Source organism: Parambassis ranga, chromosome 15 (assembly GCF_900634625.1).
Source record: "Parambassis ranga chromosome 15, fParRan2.1, whole genome shotgun sequence".
NCBI classification, from domain to species: Eukaryota; Metazoa; Chordata; class Actinopteri; family Ambassidae; genus Parambassis; species Parambassis ranga.
The window spans coordinates 16,470,655-16,487,613 of NC_041035.1; the positions used below are offsets into that span (position 1 = coordinate 16,470,655).

The 16,959-nt window shown below is 42.6% G+C and overlaps 1 protein-coding gene across 1 annotated transcript in view; it reads right to left on the minus strand.

Moving 5' to 3' along the window:
• Positions 1-2,680: 2,680 nt before the first annotated feature.
• Positions 2,681-16,959, minus strand: part of unc5b (unc-5 netrin receptor B) — a 42,948-nt gene continuing 28,669 nt past the window's right edge. Inside the window, exons 2-17 of the mRNA XM_028423971.1 lie at positions 15,685-15,915; positions 15,297-15,440; positions 14,804-14,907; positions 13,537-13,717; positions 13,277-13,444; positions 12,675-12,839; positions 10,832-10,864; positions 8,172-8,366; positions 7,437-7,799; positions 7,256-7,343; positions 6,550-6,724; positions 6,220-6,459; positions 5,204-5,353; positions 4,457-4,621; positions 4,157-4,335; positions 2,681-3,811 (exon numbers count right to left, since the gene is read on the minus strand). Coding sequence (XP_028279772.1) covers positions 3,646-3,811; positions 4,157-4,335; positions 4,457-4,621; positions 5,204-5,353; positions 6,220-6,459; positions 6,550-6,724; positions 7,256-7,343; positions 7,437-7,799; positions 8,172-8,366; positions 10,832-10,864; positions 12,675-12,839; positions 13,277-13,444; positions 13,537-13,717; positions 14,804-14,907; positions 15,297-15,440; positions 15,685-15,915 — 2,747 coding nt within the window. The 3' untranslated portion in view covers positions 2,681-3,645. The remainder of the gene's footprint in view (positions 3,812-4,156; positions 4,336-4,456; positions 4,622-5,203; positions 5,354-6,219; positions 6,460-6,549; positions 6,725-7,255; positions 7,344-7,436; positions 7,800-8,171; positions 8,367-10,831; positions 10,865-12,674; positions 12,840-13,276; positions 13,445-13,536; positions 13,718-14,803; positions 14,908-15,296; positions 15,441-15,684; positions 15,916-16,959) is intronic.

Here is a 16,959-nt window from a genome sequence, read left to right on the forward strand (position 1 = left end):
ATCAGAAAACAATTAAAACAACCGGCTACCTGCCCAGGGTTTATTGCCTACAGTCTTCCATTCTTAGAAAATGATACTTAACTAAACTTTATATCAGCAGTAGTATAAATAACTACTGAGTTTAGAGTTTTTGATGTCTAGTAACAATAAAGTGTAACATGCTGTTGTCCACGGTAATTCTAGCATATGATGTATACACAGAGAGAGCATTTTGACTGTAATAGACACTGTACAAATAATTAAAATGGAAGAAGAAGTAAATCCAATCAAGCCTGACTGATAAACTGCTGCTTCCCTGATGGTAACAAGATGAGATATGATATAGAATAAGCCTTAAATCACATCCACCCATGCTTCTGCTGATTATAAATCTAAGAAGAGCATAAATGGCTCCGAAGCATTATGATATAAACCTTAGATCCTCAGTGTTCACATTTACATTTTCATAATTGAGAGGAATAGGTTCTGCATATGTATGGATGATCCCAACATCCAAAACATCTCATTTTATCAACAATGTTATTCTCACTGTCATTTATTAGAACCATCTTCATGATGAAGAGCACTAAAGGTGCAGCATTATTATGCATGCTAAAAAAGTACATTAAGTTAATGCATGCACCGAAGGATGGCATTCCAGTCCTCAATTAGCAGTGCATTTAATGAAATAGGTGACAAGTGTTGCCATTAAGACTGCAGTGCACACTCACTACAGAACAGATGACTCACTGGGATATTTGTTCTTGATATAAGAGCCTCATCTGACAATTCCCCACACATACGCCAACGGTAATAAAAACACAGAGGTTGGAAGAATCCTTGATCTAAACACCCAAATCAATCCTTAAAGGCCACTATTAGTGTCTCTAAGACCTTGCTAATGTGACGACCAGACAGCCCGGCAGTTAAAAGCTTTCAAGGCTAAATGGACCTAAAGGGAATTTTCCAGTGAGGTGTGATCTACGGACAGGTTGAGTAGCTTGTTTCTTTTTCTTTTCTTTCTTTTTTTTTGGTGTAATTGACAAAATCACAGATGCCAGGAGTCATTGTGTCCAAAAGTACTTAATACTTGCAAATACCAAACACTGGCTGGTCTGCTGTGGCATAGATAGAAGCAAAGCCGTCGTTGTTAAACTAAGAAATATAATTTATTGCATAAAAATTATATTTAGTTACAGGTAAGAAGGCTAGACATTTATTTACAATTGGTACTTTACAGAGATAAAATAATGTCACTGTTTCCATTTTGTGAGTTGTTTTTCTGTTTTTGTAAAAACGTCTTGTCTTCTTGAACAAAAGATTTGAGTTCTTCTCTTTCATGGGAGCTCAAAGTTCAAATCCAGTATATAGCTCCAGCTTAAATTGTCCAGAGATATGGCCAAAGATCCAGCAGACACTCAAGAAATCTGGACGAATAAACACTGTAGTCTACAGCTAGGCAGTCTCTGTAACAAGAACCGAGGAGAGAAAAGTGTCCTGCAGTGTTCAGGGATCCAACGTACTGAAGTGGTCGTGAAGGTGTTTCCTCAAAGACCTGCAGGGCACCAGTTCATAATGTTAGTCTCAAGTGGCAGAGTAGCCATCGCTACTCCTTTGTTTTGCTTTCCCACATGTGCTTTTTTTCAGTAGTAGCTTCTTTGATCCTATTCTTCCAATCCAGATGGAGAATTCCCCACCGATTAGCATCACCAAACAAAAAAAAACAAAAGTTAAACCGCTCTGAACCACGGGATACAAAATCAAAACCCTGTTCAGTGGACTGATCTGAAAAAATAGAATTACTCTTCCAGGAAACAAAAGAAGTCGAAATGCTTCACTTCTCTTTTGTACTTGCATAGCACTTACAAAAAGAAATGACAGATCTTAAGAATGTGCACATATATGCACACCCACCTGCCCACACATACCCACACACTCACGCACACACACACTCAGCTCATTCACACAAAACAGTGACATGACTCACTGCTGAAGAGGAGGGATACTGCCTGTTTTGGTTTTTGTGGTTTTAAAGATATAAACACTTGTTTTTTTTGTTTTTTTTTTGCTTTAAGGGAGAGAAAGACTTAATAATAACACAGAATGATAATGTTATAGACAGAACATTATTGATAATTCAAATAGTTTTTAGGGCCCTGACCACAAAGCAGGCAGATTAGAGTTATCAAATGGAAAGACGGGAGACGTACGTGGTGATGCACACAGAAAGTGTCGGACAGAGAACAGGCTTTAACATCATTCAGTTGGTGTTGAGGTAAATTTGATGGTCCCTTGCTGCCCATTCGATTGAAGGCTGATCTGTTCGATCATCATCTCTGAACTGTGAAAATTGCCTTCAGTAACAGCAAAGCTAAACTCCTCACCAGGACAAGAAACCACCGCAAATTACATCTTACAGATTATATTTTACATGTTGAATAGATGCACAATATTCAAAATAACATGTTTTTTTGTTTGTTATTCACAACAGAGACATCCACTGTGTGTGCCTAACTCTCTCATTTGGCCTGCTCTACTTGGGTCAAAAATAATACACAGCAGCTTAGTAGCCTAAATGATAGAACAGGTTCTAAAGGATAATAATAACACAAATGAAAATGGAAACAAAAAAAAATCCACAAATATGGATAATAACATAAAGAGCGTTCCCTAAAGGAAACTTTTAAGGGATGACCAGAGAGCTCTCCTGCAGTTTATTCTCAGCAGATTGGAGTGTTGCAGAGAGACAGAGGGAAAGCAAGGAGAGATGAAAAAGAAACACCCCTGTGAGTCTGAACGATATGCCAAAGCTTTGAGGCATTTGTTGGTACAGTATAAAGAGTCAGTCTAGTTATCCGCCAATTTTGAAGAAAACTTCTCAACTCACCCTCCTACCATAAAAAGAAGCAGCTTTTTTCAGCCCAAAGCATTATGACTCAACCCACGAGGGTTCAATCCGTATATCCTTATACGATTTGTCAGCAGTCAGTCCGACAACAACTCCTAGCCTGTCTGACGAGTCGATTAATGACCACTTTGTTTGGTGTGTATCAGTATCAGAGAGTGTGTGTGTGTGTGTATGTAGCCTGAGGAGGCTTCGGGCAGGTCTGTGCTGCCTGTCATTCACTGCACACACACACAGAATGGAGAAAACAAAAGCCCCTGCCATGAGGCGAGATGGTGTTTTGAATCATGCATTTCCATGCTGCTACTTAAAATAATTCCACTTCAGCAGTTGTGTTATTGTGCGTGCTTTAGTGTGTTGAATACATGGAATTTTTTTTGTTTGTTTGTTTGTTTGTCCTAAAGCACTGTTATTTATATACATATCATGTTCAACACCACATTTGACAGATGACTCCTCACCCATTTTACGCCTTGGTACCCTCAAATTGGTTTTACATCTTGCAGATGCAACATTACTTTGGAGGATTCAAACTGAATCAGGTCTGCAGTCGGATGGCCCGCATGGGAATGGGGTAATGGTGGCTGTGCAGCTAAGGTGGCTAATCCTAGGCCAGTGAGAAGGGCGATGAGGCAGAGGTAATACAGTACATGTGAAGTGGCTTTATGGTTTGTGCATATTCATAGGCAGGTATTCTTATTTTCCATACGGCGGTGAGGGGGAGAAAAAAAAGTCTTCTTGCTCTCTTGTTTCTTGACCAATCAACATTCCCCATCTGTTGTCATGACAACTAGCACCTCACTTTTGCCCATCTCTTCCAGTGCAGTCGCCAGAGAGACCAGGTCTGCATCACCTTGGTGACAAGCTTCCCATAAGTCCAGGAGAACACCTGTGGGGCTGGGCTTTGTGGCAAAGTAGTTCAAATACCTGAGTGGAAGAAAGACACGGCAGGTTGTAAGATGAAAAGGATTAGAAAATACTCAGTGATTAATGCTGCTGGCCTGTTGACAGTCCAATATTCATATCAATGATACAGTACCTCATAAAGCAAAGCATAATGCAAGCTAGTTAATTGAAATACATGAACTGTTCTCTGGATTAATTTGAAAAACATGCACGACTGAATGATTCCTGATCTCTATACTAAAGTTGTGTTATTGATTTGATCCAGTAACCTGAGTATTAATACATGACTTTGCAACGTGTATTAATGTTTATGTGTTTAAAGCGTGACCAGGCTTTAAACACATAAACATGTGAGCTGCATCTGACCTGTCAAAGCCCAGACTGTGAGCCAGTAGTCTCCAGTCACACCCCCGAGCGCTGGGTGCATCCAGACTGGCACAGATCTTCTGGCGGATGGAGTCAGGCAAGCGAAAGGCATAGGGTCCCACTTGAGAAGAAGGCAGGCAGGTGCTTCCCGAGGGGAGGGGTGAGTGTGGCGGTAGAGTCTGGATTTACAGAAAAGATTGGAAATATTGAGGGCCAATATATGTATATGTATGTTTCTGTAATGGCCTTTACTGCAACTTTATCTGTGTGCACAAGCATTATCTGAACTGTCAACAGTACCTCCTGGATATCTGTGTGCAGCTGGAATATCTGCCCCTCTCCTTCCACCTGTCGGACACAGATCTTACAGAAGAGCTGCGACACAGCCAGGCTGCCTCTCTCCAGGCTGAAGGTGCAGTGCAGGGGCCTCTGACTGCCGCTCCAAATGTGATAGAACGGTATCTCCTGTCACACAAAGAAAAAAAAATGGTGAAGAGCAAAGTGAGAATAAAAATGGTCTCTGCCCTGTGATTAAAGAGGCTTTGTCCTGAGTAGCACAATCTGAACGATCTGGAAGAGTTTCCATTCAAGGAATGTACACTATGCTTTATTCTGACACTGGGTGTTTCCACCAACCGGGTTCCTCAGAGCACAATTTATTTCTAAAGCACACTGTCCATAAATTAGGACCACTATCAGATGTTCTGTTTGTTTATTCAGAAAGGGTTCAGGCTGCAATCTTAGAGAATGCAGGAGAGAGTCTCAATGTTTACAGCAGCGAATAATACAAAGTACACTGGTTGTATTCTCTGACAAAAAGCCTTTGTGCTGAGGTGGAGTGATGATTCTCCCAGCCCAGCTTAATTATTACTGTTAATGCCAATGTGTGGATGGACTTTAGCTAAACTTTGAACGTCTATGCAAATGATAATGATGAATTTTCTGCAGAAATCCAGAGGATGTGATGTCTCACCACAGTGTGCATCACTCACTGATGTCAAGTTCTATTAGTCAGTGTGTTCTCTGTTCTCTGCTGCATAATGTTACCTGGTACTTGGCCAAAAGTTTGCTTCTCCAGTGAGTGTGAGGAATATCGTGGATGGACAGCCGCAGGTTGTGGTAGCTATCTTTGAAGAGCAGCGGCTTGGGATCCTCCAGTAAAACTCCACCCAGACTCCTCTCCAAGTCCAGCACCTCCTGTGCAGCAGCAGGGAGAAGAACACAGTTGCTTCATCAGTTTTATTATATATATTTTTTTTAAATCATGCTTAATTAAAATGTGCTGTGTGTTCTCTGAGTTGATGTCTCCAAATGGAAATGCGTGAGAGCTAAAAGCTGTTTGAATTTTAGCAGCCAGAACTCGTGTAATGTGATGCCAGCAAACTGCATGCGGCATGCTCGTATTTTCTACCCTGGCTTGTCTGTGAACACTCAACACTAAAGGACCTGAGAGACAGAGAATTTTTAAAAGTCAGAGAGTCCAGTGGAATGAGTAACTATAAGCTTCTGTTAAGCTCTATGGTCGTGGCTTCTTTTGGGACATCAATATATTGTTCCAAAATGTAATGAAGAACAGAGGTGGTTCTCTCATATTGCCCAGAACCACAATGGAAATAAGTTATATTAAATTAAATTATTCTGTGACATGAGTTAATATAACTCAAAGCACACTGTGCTATATATATATTCTGTATTTAATGCATTTTCTTTATTTCATGTGCAGCTTTTATGCAGAATTTAATCTTTTGCTTTTGCTTATGCGTGAGTTAATAAAAAAAACTAGGCTCTATTATAGTCACATAAACATCTAATGATGAATGACGTTTTAGACAATTACAGGTCTTTGGAAGTGCTATGAGTGCAGTTAGGCACCAGCTTCTGACTAGCACTTAATATTCAAGCATAAATAACACTTTTACCTGTTGAGTCATACAATAAAGAAAAAAGAAAAAAGAATGAAAAACAAAAAAGAATAAAGATAAGAACAAGAAGTAATGGGAGTACAGTAGTTATGTAGACACACACAAAACAGATACAGTAGGTGGAGAGACAAAAACAAGCACCTTGAGTGCATGTGGGGTGTCATGGATACAGTAAATCCGGAGGCTGTAGTCCAGGGAGAGGCATGGTGCTCGAGGGGCAAAGAGAGCCAGCTGCAGGCGTTTGCAGGCAGGCTGTGGAGGGCAGGACTGCCCCACAAGGCCATACGTTCCTAACTGCTCCATAAGAACATGACAACACTCCTCTTCCAGCTGCAGATAGCACGGAGATGACAGCGTTTCCTCTCCGACTGTCAGCACCTCCTGAAAAACAGATAGGAGGCAGGATCAGTGATGCTGCATTAGCCCACAAAAGGGTTACCAAAAGTCCTCCGCTGATAGAGGCTGATTTACCTCCCAACCCCCCTGATGTGTTTGCGTCTTGAGTGTGAGGGTCCAGTCGGGTGTAGGCGTGTCCAGCTGGGCACAGTGGGGCAAAGTAAGGACAACAGGGCGATTTAACAGCATACCGGAGGGACCACAGCTCACAACAGGACTCAGGACAGTCTGACTGCCCTCAGAGGGTAACCTGTAAATACCACACACAACCAAATGTCACACTTCATTTATGAAAGAAGATCATGGCCATTACTTATTTGGTACTTTCAACTTTAGGATAAAAGACTTCAATTTTTATCCTCAGAAAACATGATTGAAGTTGAAAATAAACTCCACCTTGGAGCAGGAGGGCCCTGAATTGGGTTTTTATGTGATAAGAGGTTAGATTGAGGCGCATGCTTTGTCGGACATCAGACAGCATTTTCAAATTGTTCAGACCTCAGTCAGAACTCCACTTTGACCAACTGTGGGGACAGGGATTCATTTTTTCCTAAACAATCCCCAGAGTCCAACAGATTATTATAAGCTGGCATTGATGTGAAGTAATGCCAAAGAACCGGGGTGCATAACTTCACCACAGCTTGACATTAGTCCAACCAATGGGGTTAATGGCTAACCGTTCATCGTTATTTTTTTTCAACTAAAATTCTGCTCAGTGAGGTGACGAATTCAAAGATTATTACATTATTAAAATGAAGGAGTAAAGATGACAGGAACTCACGTTGTTTTGTCCCACTTGTTGATAATGAGGTACATCTCATAGAACTTCCCCTGAGGGATTGTGCCAGGGGGGACCAGCAAACTCACACCTAAGGGAGAAAGTGCCATGAATGGTCTTGTCTTGAATTTAGTTACCATGGATTGATTATTTATTCCTGATATTTGTTTTATATAATATATACCTGTGTTGGGGATGGTAAGGCGTCCTCCCAGATTCCCCAGGGTGGCACTTGTACTTAGCCCTGGCTCTCTGGACAGCGTGTGGCTATGGTACTCTCTACCCACAGTACCCACCGACTTCAGGCTGAGGATCTCTCCGTCTCCGGAGCCCATGTCACCGGGAAGCTCCAGAGAAGAAAGCGTGGAGGAGTTATACACCTTGATTTTAAGACTGGGCAGGGGGTCCAGCAAAGGTGAGGTGGTCATGGGGATTTTGTGTGGGCTGTCGTTGACCCCCTGCTGCAGGGAGAAGAGTGGCCCACGGAAAGCTCCAGCTGTGGCTGTCAGATCCGGAGGAGCTGAGGGATGCAGGGGGTGAGGGTTATCTGTGGAATGAGGAGACGAGAGGAGCTGTTCGCTTATCACCAGAAATGACGCGGGCCAGGCTGAGAGTGCTAAAAGTGATGCGAGTGAAATGGATTAATGCCTCTAATTAATATTTGATGGCATGAGCAAGAGAAAGGACACCATGACAAATGCTGAAAATGTAAAAAATGTAATACAGTAAAGAATGGAGAACTGACTGAAAGGAGATAATGGTTTTAGGAGAATGAAATATATGGGATGATATAAATAGTTGTGTGATAATAAAAAGGTGAAAAGATGTTGAAAATGGACAACAGAGGAAAACTGTGAAAATAAATGAATAAAAACATGTAGACCTGTGACGAGGTGTATGCATGTGTATGTGAACTCACCCTGTCGGGGAGGCTTGTAGTTGCCAGGGTGGAAGGCGGCGGTGAGTGCTGATGAGGAATCAGTGATGTCTCCGTGGAGATGGCGGCATCTCCGGCGGTATGCGAGCACTCCCACGCACAGTACCATTATCACACTCAACAACAGGGCCACTACCAGACCAGCGTACACTGCTACACCCATACCAGGGGCCATTGCTGAAAGGAAGGACAGAGAGGTGGAGAGTCAAAACATCATTAAGAGACACATATGATGACACAGTTACAACAGCAAGGACAACACAAGAGGGGACATAACGTATGTGGAAGCAGCTGATTGACCACATATCAGAGTATTAGTGTGAGTTAGTGCACAGTAAATCATTCTTTCATTGATCATCAGACAACAAACTTCTTCTAAAACATCAGATTTTTGTTTTTTATTGGACTGCTGATTGGATCAAATAAGCAATGATAATTTCACCTAAAGCTATGAAAAATATCCTAATGATTTTTCCTTTTCTTTTAACCAGTCACAACATAGAGCATAATGTTATCTGATGAACTTATTAAAATCTGCAGCCTTTTTTTTTATTCATTGGAGCATCCATATGTGCATTGAAGTCATACATCAGTCACTGCTGCTCATGTCAACACTTGACTTGAAGAGCTCTCTCTTCAGTGTGATTACAATGTAACAGATGGGTGATAAAATCCACAGTCTTCAGGGCAACAAGATGGCTGAATGGTGAGGGGTGCACAACACTTTTGCTAAAGGATGCTTCTCTGCGTCTGAGTCCTCAGTTTGACTCCCAGCTGGCTGCTCCCACAGCTAGATATGAAAGTCTTTTTTTGTTAAACGTGATTATGCACTTTCTATCTCTCATTTCTGCCAAACAGATCCTCCCTTAATTCTATTCAGTGCTTCTTTATGCATTAAAGCTACTCCATAGATCTGAGTCAGTAACTCAGCACTTGCACTGACAGTGTTGCAGGTATAAGCCAATTCACAAAAAACATTGTTTTTGTCACTTAAAAATGAATTGTTTCTGAATACTTTTAAGCAAGTTGTTGACTGGGTTCTGTGTAATAAGCAGTGAGAAGCGGGGCCCTGAAGGTCTAGCAGCATCTGAAGAATCTCAGAGCTGAGGTATTAGCATTCATATCAGAAGAGGTGGACGTGTGCATCTTTCATTTGAGCTCAGGCTGACACTTAACATGACTTTTTACAGATTCAAAGGTCTGGGGTTTTTCTCTGTCCACCTGTTACATAAAGTGATGATAACCCACTGTGTAAACTGTCTTGAGATAAACATCGAACAAATGTCAAAGCCTACAGATAACATGCTAGAATGCCCCCAGTGTTGAAGCTATTTGCTTAAAAGAAATCCTCCATTACACCTCCTCCTCGTCTGGAGGGGGCAAATCTGATGCCAAAAATTACACAGAAGAGAGGTGAGGGGGCGTTTGGCCTTAACTTCACCTGCTCCCCATTGAGTTCCCTCCCTCCTTTCTTTACTGGGTGATTGGTTGTGACTGGTCAGCAGGCCCTTCTCAGCCTGTTTTGTCCTGCTTCCCTAAAGCTGGCAGAGCCAGGGCCCAATCTGGACATGCGAGCCAGTCTTACCGAGGTGGAGACAAAAAAAGAGACAAGGAGAAGAGTTGGCGGGATACAAAGAAGAGCAAAAAAAGAAAGAAAAAGTACTAGACAGGCTGGATATACAGAAGGTAGAGAGAGCTAGATGAGAGGCAATTTGGCAAAAGGGACAGGAAGAAGCTAGATAAGGTTGTGATTTGTTGAGAGGACACAGGGATTATAAGTGTGTTGAGGAGGGGAAAGGAGATAAGGATAGCTGTTGCTGAGGAAAGACGGAAACCACAGGCACTACAGAGCAGCAGTGAGTAGAGTAGAAGAAAAGGGCGGAGGAGAGGAGGAAAGCCGGAGGCAGACGGGCTGGCAGAGAGAGAGAGAGAGAGCTCCCATGCTCACGTGGCGCGATGGAACCGAATCCGACAGCCGTCCGCACTTATTACCAGAAACGGAACAATAGCGAATTAGGTGCATTACCGTGGCTGCTCTCCCCTGAGACCACATCACACTGAGCTAGAGGAATTACGATCACTTCAAATGTAAACTGTATCGCAGATTAACTGAAAGTCAGACAGAAATCATAGCCTATGGATCAAAGACTCTCAGCTTAGAGGCATGTCATGTTGCTCACACCCCATAACAGAGCTTGCACAGTTGTCATGATGGGTTAGTACCAGCAGAAGCATTCTGGGCAGTTTGTTGAATTACACCAACATTTATTAATCTGTTTGTGGCAATTATATCCTTTTCTTAACCTACAATTACAGCAGGCTGTTATGCTGTTATATAATATGAGCTAACAATTAGTCAGCCCCCTAAAATCCAATGCAGCAGACAGGAGAGGATAACAACACTCATAGGAAAGAGGCCGGACGTGAAGGTGAGACGTGTGTTCACTGAGCACGATGTGAGACGACATGAAAGCGTGGACGGACAGGCGCAACACAAAATACCGCACGCATCCCACTCCGTGTGTTACCACAGATGTTAGGAGGCTGGACCAATATGAGCACACAGACAGACACACACTCATACACACAGTGCAAACAGTATGAAGCAGTGGAAGGGCAAAGTCATGGGAAGGTGAACTTACGATGGCTTGTATGCTCAATTGAAATCTTTTTATCTGTTTAAACAAGAGAAAAAAAAACAAGAGAAGAGAAAAAAAAAAGAAAAAAGCACAAACATAAAAATGGAGTTGTTATGCAAATGAGAGATAACATAATACAAGCAAAACCAGGAACTTAAACAATAGCTCATCAATATGAAAATTGAAATGAAAACATAACGTATACCAAAAGCAACACAGCAGTTCACATCTAAATAATAATTACCTCTACTAGACTATGGAGTAAAGCTCGGATCTAATTGTTTATACATTGTGCAAAGAAAACTAACAACATAATAGAAATGATTGTGAAAGAGATTAGTAGCATTCAGATGAGAGTGGAAAAGTTAAAGATTGTTTTTGAAGATGAACAAGAACGCTGGCGTCGTGTGTTACATGAGGGAGACGCCGTAGATTGAAACCATGACTTTATACACCTCCGCAGGGAATGTTATCAGCTCCTTCGCTCCTGACGGGAACACTCATTTCCAAGATAACACCAACGTGAATCATTACTGAGCGGTTTGAGGAATATCAAAGCCATCTTTCAGGATTGTGTCACTTATAGATCTCAAATCAAATAACTGTCTCTCCCTAGCATCATCTAAAACACCAAATAGCTTCCTCCGACATCGCCATTCGTCCAACAGCAATTACAATCTACCAAAGATGCAATGAAGATGATGGTTTGTGGTGTCTCAGAGCATTCTACATTTATGACTTGGGTATTTAGCTGCTCCTCGCAGGGATCAACAATAAGTGAGAAATTAGAGTGGAAGTCGTTTGTGTGAGGAAACCAAAGAGTCCTCATATCATCAGGGCAGTTTGTGACCACAGAATCGCCATAGAAACCAGCCAGGGTCATAAGTCAATCAGTAACCTATCCTGTAGGTTGCCAAGTGACACATTTTCAAATTTTCTCTTCCCCATCTTTCCCCCCTTGGCCTCCTGAGAATGCTTGGCTCTGTTCAGTCATATCAGACAGTGTATTTGTGTAATCTGGCTGCTCGGCGGAAGCCTGTTTGTGTCAGGGACTTGCGTGTAAGTCTGACAGAGTTGAAGCACGACCCTCCTCCCCCACCCTCCTCCCTCTCTCTTTCCGCACATGCGTTTAGGAGGTTTGTGGGCATGCTTGGGCGTGTATGTGTGTGTGTTTTTTAAGTGTGCCTTTGCGGATGTGCATCTCTAAGATTCTAATGCGCTGTCAGCTGGATTCCTCCCAGCTCATCACAGGCTGCACACTGGGTGTCAGTGTGAGTCTGATTCACTCTCATATGCTCTTCTCTGTGCTAATTTTTCGACTTGGCCGTGTCATGCTCGCTTCCCACTCCACGCGCTGCCTTAGCCTGCGCCTGCTCTACTTTTCTTTCTGTCCCTCTCTCTTTCCATCTGTGCCATTCAGACGTGGATCAGTTTTCCTCCTCTCTTTGTGAACCAAAAAAATATTCCCTCAAGAAACATCTGTCTGCTGTTTAGCTCTTTTTACTTTCATCTCTAGTCTCTACACAGTCATACTCTCACCATGCTGCAATGGCTAAACACCTTGGGAATACGGTTCCATACAAAATAACTTTGAAATGCAACACAGCTTATAAAACTGTCAGCAATGAAAACACTGCCTGCAAGATTTTCTATTATCAATTCAACAACCACCTGAGGCACCGAATGCGCTGTTAGGCAAGTGACCCCTGCAGGTATATCAGCTACGTCACATTCTTTAATGAATTCAACAGATGCTAATCTGTACTAAAGGGCAGAATTTAGATACATTACAAAAAGCAAGATACATAATCCAAATATTTACTCCGATCGTCGTCATCAGACTTACTCCGTGCACACAGCCCCTCTGTGCAATTTTTGCTCTCCATCATGCTGCCGCTGCAGTGCTTTCCTCCGTTTATGGGTGGGGGGGATTGGCACTCACGGCTGCGCCAGTGGGTGCACTCTGTCCCACAGGCGGACCACTTCGCCCACTCCGTCCAGCCTCCATCCACTGCAGCGACAACAGCGATGTGAGTCATTTTACAGCAAAACACAGCAAACAGAGGTGAATTGGTCATGACATTATAATGCAGTGTGGATGCATATGTAATGGCTTAAAGTGCATAATTTTGCAATTTGCAAAATTCATTCTGTGGTTTGTTTTAAGTGAATTTAGAGACAGTTTGGTCTGACACATAAGAGGAAGTAAAAATAGCCTGCATGGTCTATAAAAAGTTTTTTAATCAACATCAAAGTTAGAGCCGTTGCAAAAGGCAAATGTTCTTCTGTCCTGGTTGAATGACATCAGTTTATGAGGCAGATGTTTTAGAAAAAGTTTAAATTAATTCTACAACTTTCTGCCAAATGGCCCATTTGGGAAATTTCCTGAAATTACAGTGCATGACCATTTTACCTGAAGATTTTATAAATATTACAAATCACTGTTACCTGGGCACAGTGTGGTGCAAGTTACTCTCTGAACGGGCGGGCCATCACAGAATGCGCCTCCATTCAGAGGGGCAGGATTAGTGCAACTGCGTGTCCGACGCTGCCACCCCCGACCGCACCGAGCATTACACTCTGACCATTCAGTCCAAGAAGACCAACCGCCGCTCACTGACATAGACAAAAGCGGGAGAACAATATAATTATCAGGTCAGTAAGTCAATAGTTTAATCTCTAGTGAAAGAAAGGAAGGAAAAGCTTACCATAAACAATGAGAGTAGCAGTGCTGCTGCGTCTTTTGGCCACCACGTTGCGAGCTACACAGGTATAGTTTGCTGTGTCCAACAGTCTGGCCTGCTTGATGATCAGATCATGGTCTATTGTGATCAGAAAATTGGAGTCCTGCGATGGATCGATGACATCCTCATTCTTCAGCCAGTCCACCTGAAGACAAGAACAAACAAACCGATGGAATAAAAACAGAGAACTCCCTTACAAAAGGGATCAATCTCCAAATCATTAGTGTTTCCTTTCAGTTCTTTGGCAGAAATGTCTTCACATAAATCAGTGTACAAATCAGCAGGTGTGTATGCATAAACATGAGTCACCACACCACGCACTGAGCCATTCAGTAAATACTATAAACCTGCTGAGTATTAAGCTGTCACTACACACAGCACTGTTCAAACATTGTCAAAATTTCATCATTCCAGTGACAAAATAATAATTTGTCTCTTTTCCTCACTTTTATTTTTATCACATCACATCTTTACTATTGCAGCTAACAGCCACAAACAATACAACTGCTATCTATTATTAAACACACTCTAAAATCACAGTTTAATGCACTCCAGTGGTCAGCTAATATTCTGTATGCTATTATTTAGCATTTTATTATGCTGTCATGCTATGTGCTTTTTATGTCACATATTAACCACGTTATTAAGCCACAGAAGGAACAAAACAGCTTAAAACTAATATGAATATTTACTTGAGTAATAAAAAAAACTACATTCATGAACAATTCTTTTTCTTTTTCCATATATTGTTTGTTGTTGTGAAAAAGAGAGCAGTTTGTTCGCTGGTGTTAAAACAAAGTGGATTTTCGTGTGTCTTGTGTGCTAGTTTTAATTGATGATGTCAAAATGTCAGATGCTTGCTCTTTACTTTTTTTTCCAGTACATTTTATGTTGCTGCAGACTGCCGTGAATAAATTTGTGTTACAATTTTTTATGAATCCTGTGTGGATCAACCAGGATAGGAACAAGATCACTGTTAATCATGTGACAGGGACAGAACAGTCAAACAGGAGCAGACAGGGCCAGGAATCATGGTGACAAACAGGTCAGTTTTATACATAAAAATGACTCTAATAAATGTTGTTTTCTTTATTTCGCTAGTTTTTATATAGTACAAATAAATGTGAACTATTTATTGCCTCTTGTGTTTAACTCAAACACTGATAAAAAAAAACAAAAAAAAAACAAAAGATGTGGTGTGGCACAGTCCAATGAAGGAGAAGGCACGTACCTCAGGAGCGGGCATGCCCTCCGGGGGTCGACACTGCAGCAGCACCTCCTGCTCTAGGCGCACCTCCCGCCCCAGAGGCTCCTGCTCAAAGTTCTTTCTCAGGTCTACAGGGGGCGACACACATGTAGTCAGCAGTTAGTGGAGGCTGTCCTGTGACAGCAGAGTGACACCCTGTTTATCTCAGTGACATTGGCTGTCACACACACACGCACGCACACACACACACACACACCAGGCAAAGCCCCAAAAAGCCTCTGTCACTGTGCTACTTTTTTTCCACTCCACACCCTCATAAACATGCAAAGTGTCAATCACACTACGACACACAGTACCATGGGGGACTTAGATGGAATGCTACAGCAAATTTATTTGCATATGCACTTAAGCTGACGCGTATGACAAGCAAAAAGTCAGAAACATTTGCCCTTCTGCTGTCTCTTTTGCTGCCTTTCTCTCCCTCACACACACACACACGCACCGCCTTAATACTGACATGCAATGCGAACGTAGGCACGATTGCTCTTTGTGGTGCCAGCCGAGCTCCAGGCCACACACTGGCACCAGTAATCCTCGAGCCCAAACAGTTCCTCCACCTGAGTCCTGGACACAGAGATGTCCACCTCCCGTACCACCAGACCTGTGAAGAGAGAGAGAGAGAGAGAGAGAGAGAAGAAGACAGAATGAGAGATTAGTGAGGCGTATTTTTTACAGTGCATATAAATAATGCATTGGCTGCAGGCCAAAAGCAGTTAACACGGTCATAAAATCCTATAGGAGCTAATGGATTATGTAGTTGAAAATGATGTTGGTAATTGAGTATGATGTTTATGTCTGTAAAATACAAGGTGACATCTGTGTGTGTGTGTGGTCATGTTCATCACCTGTGACCTGGTCCAGGCTCTCTCTGGTAACATGGTCGTTTTGATTCACCCACTCTCCGTTACATTTGAAGTAGATCTGAGTGGCTGGTGATGCTCGGCAGCGCAGCTGAACCGGCCGGTTTTTCACAATGAAAGCGTCCTCTGGCTCCAAAAGGAATTCTGGGAGCGGTTCTGCCGGTGCCGATGGGAAGGAGTCAGGGAGAACCTCGGCCTCGCTGTAGTCGCTGCTCTCTGTTAACACAAAGAACAGAAGTGATTAAGATGAGTGAAAGATCATGGCAGTGAGTCTCCATCGGTACCGAGATGGCTGCTCTGTGGCCAGCCCAGGACTTTGACCTCCCTGTTGAGGAGGTAACAAATAAACAAAATGACAAATTTGTCCCTTGGGGATCAATAAGCTATCACACACCTAGAGGGAGCGAATGTGTGTGTGTGTGACAGCTTGTTTTGTGTGTGTCTCAATCCAGCTTCAGGGTATTAACACAACCCTGTTAGTGTATTTCAAGAAGGCATTTAAGGCGTTGACAGTTTGCGCTGCCAGCAGAGGAGCACTGTGGCGTTTTTTTTTCCTCACTGTATTGCCAGCAGTCTGGTCAATGCAGGCCACCTGCTCTGGTCTCTCTGGAAGAGTCCATGCTTCTCAGCTGGAGAGGAGAGCTGCTGACCTTCCAGAGACAGGCCTTGTTGATTGCACATTATTCTCTGACATTTTAGATGTGACACGACCCTCCTGGCGATGCAGCCAGGAGCTTCTCCTGGCAGGAAGGACACAGCATTTCTGACCTCATCAGTTTGACTTATTTCTCTAATAGTGATGGACAGATCCCAGGAGGAATATCAATGTTGCAATATTATTAGCTACTACTGTTTGAACTTTCTTTCAAGGGTGGACATGTTTGCTTTATAAAATCAGTCAAAAGTTCACAACACTAATCTCCAGCACATTTCTCCAGCTGTTAGCAGTGGAGACGACAGACTGTGATGCAAGCCCAAACCCTGCTACAACGTGCGTATCCATCAACTGGATGATATTCCTGTGTACTTGAGCAAGACAGTGAAGAACAGGCAGACTGGACAAGACCTCGTGACATAACACTCGCACGCAGCAGGGCAGCAATGTGGTTATAACGGCCTGCCTGACGCCTGATAGCACAAAAATAGCACATAACAAATTGTATGTCATGCTCAGACATGTTTCAAAAGCTGCTGTAAGTCTTGAAATGTTCTTATAACACTGCCTTCTGTCTTATGTCAAACTCATTCTTTTTGATAATC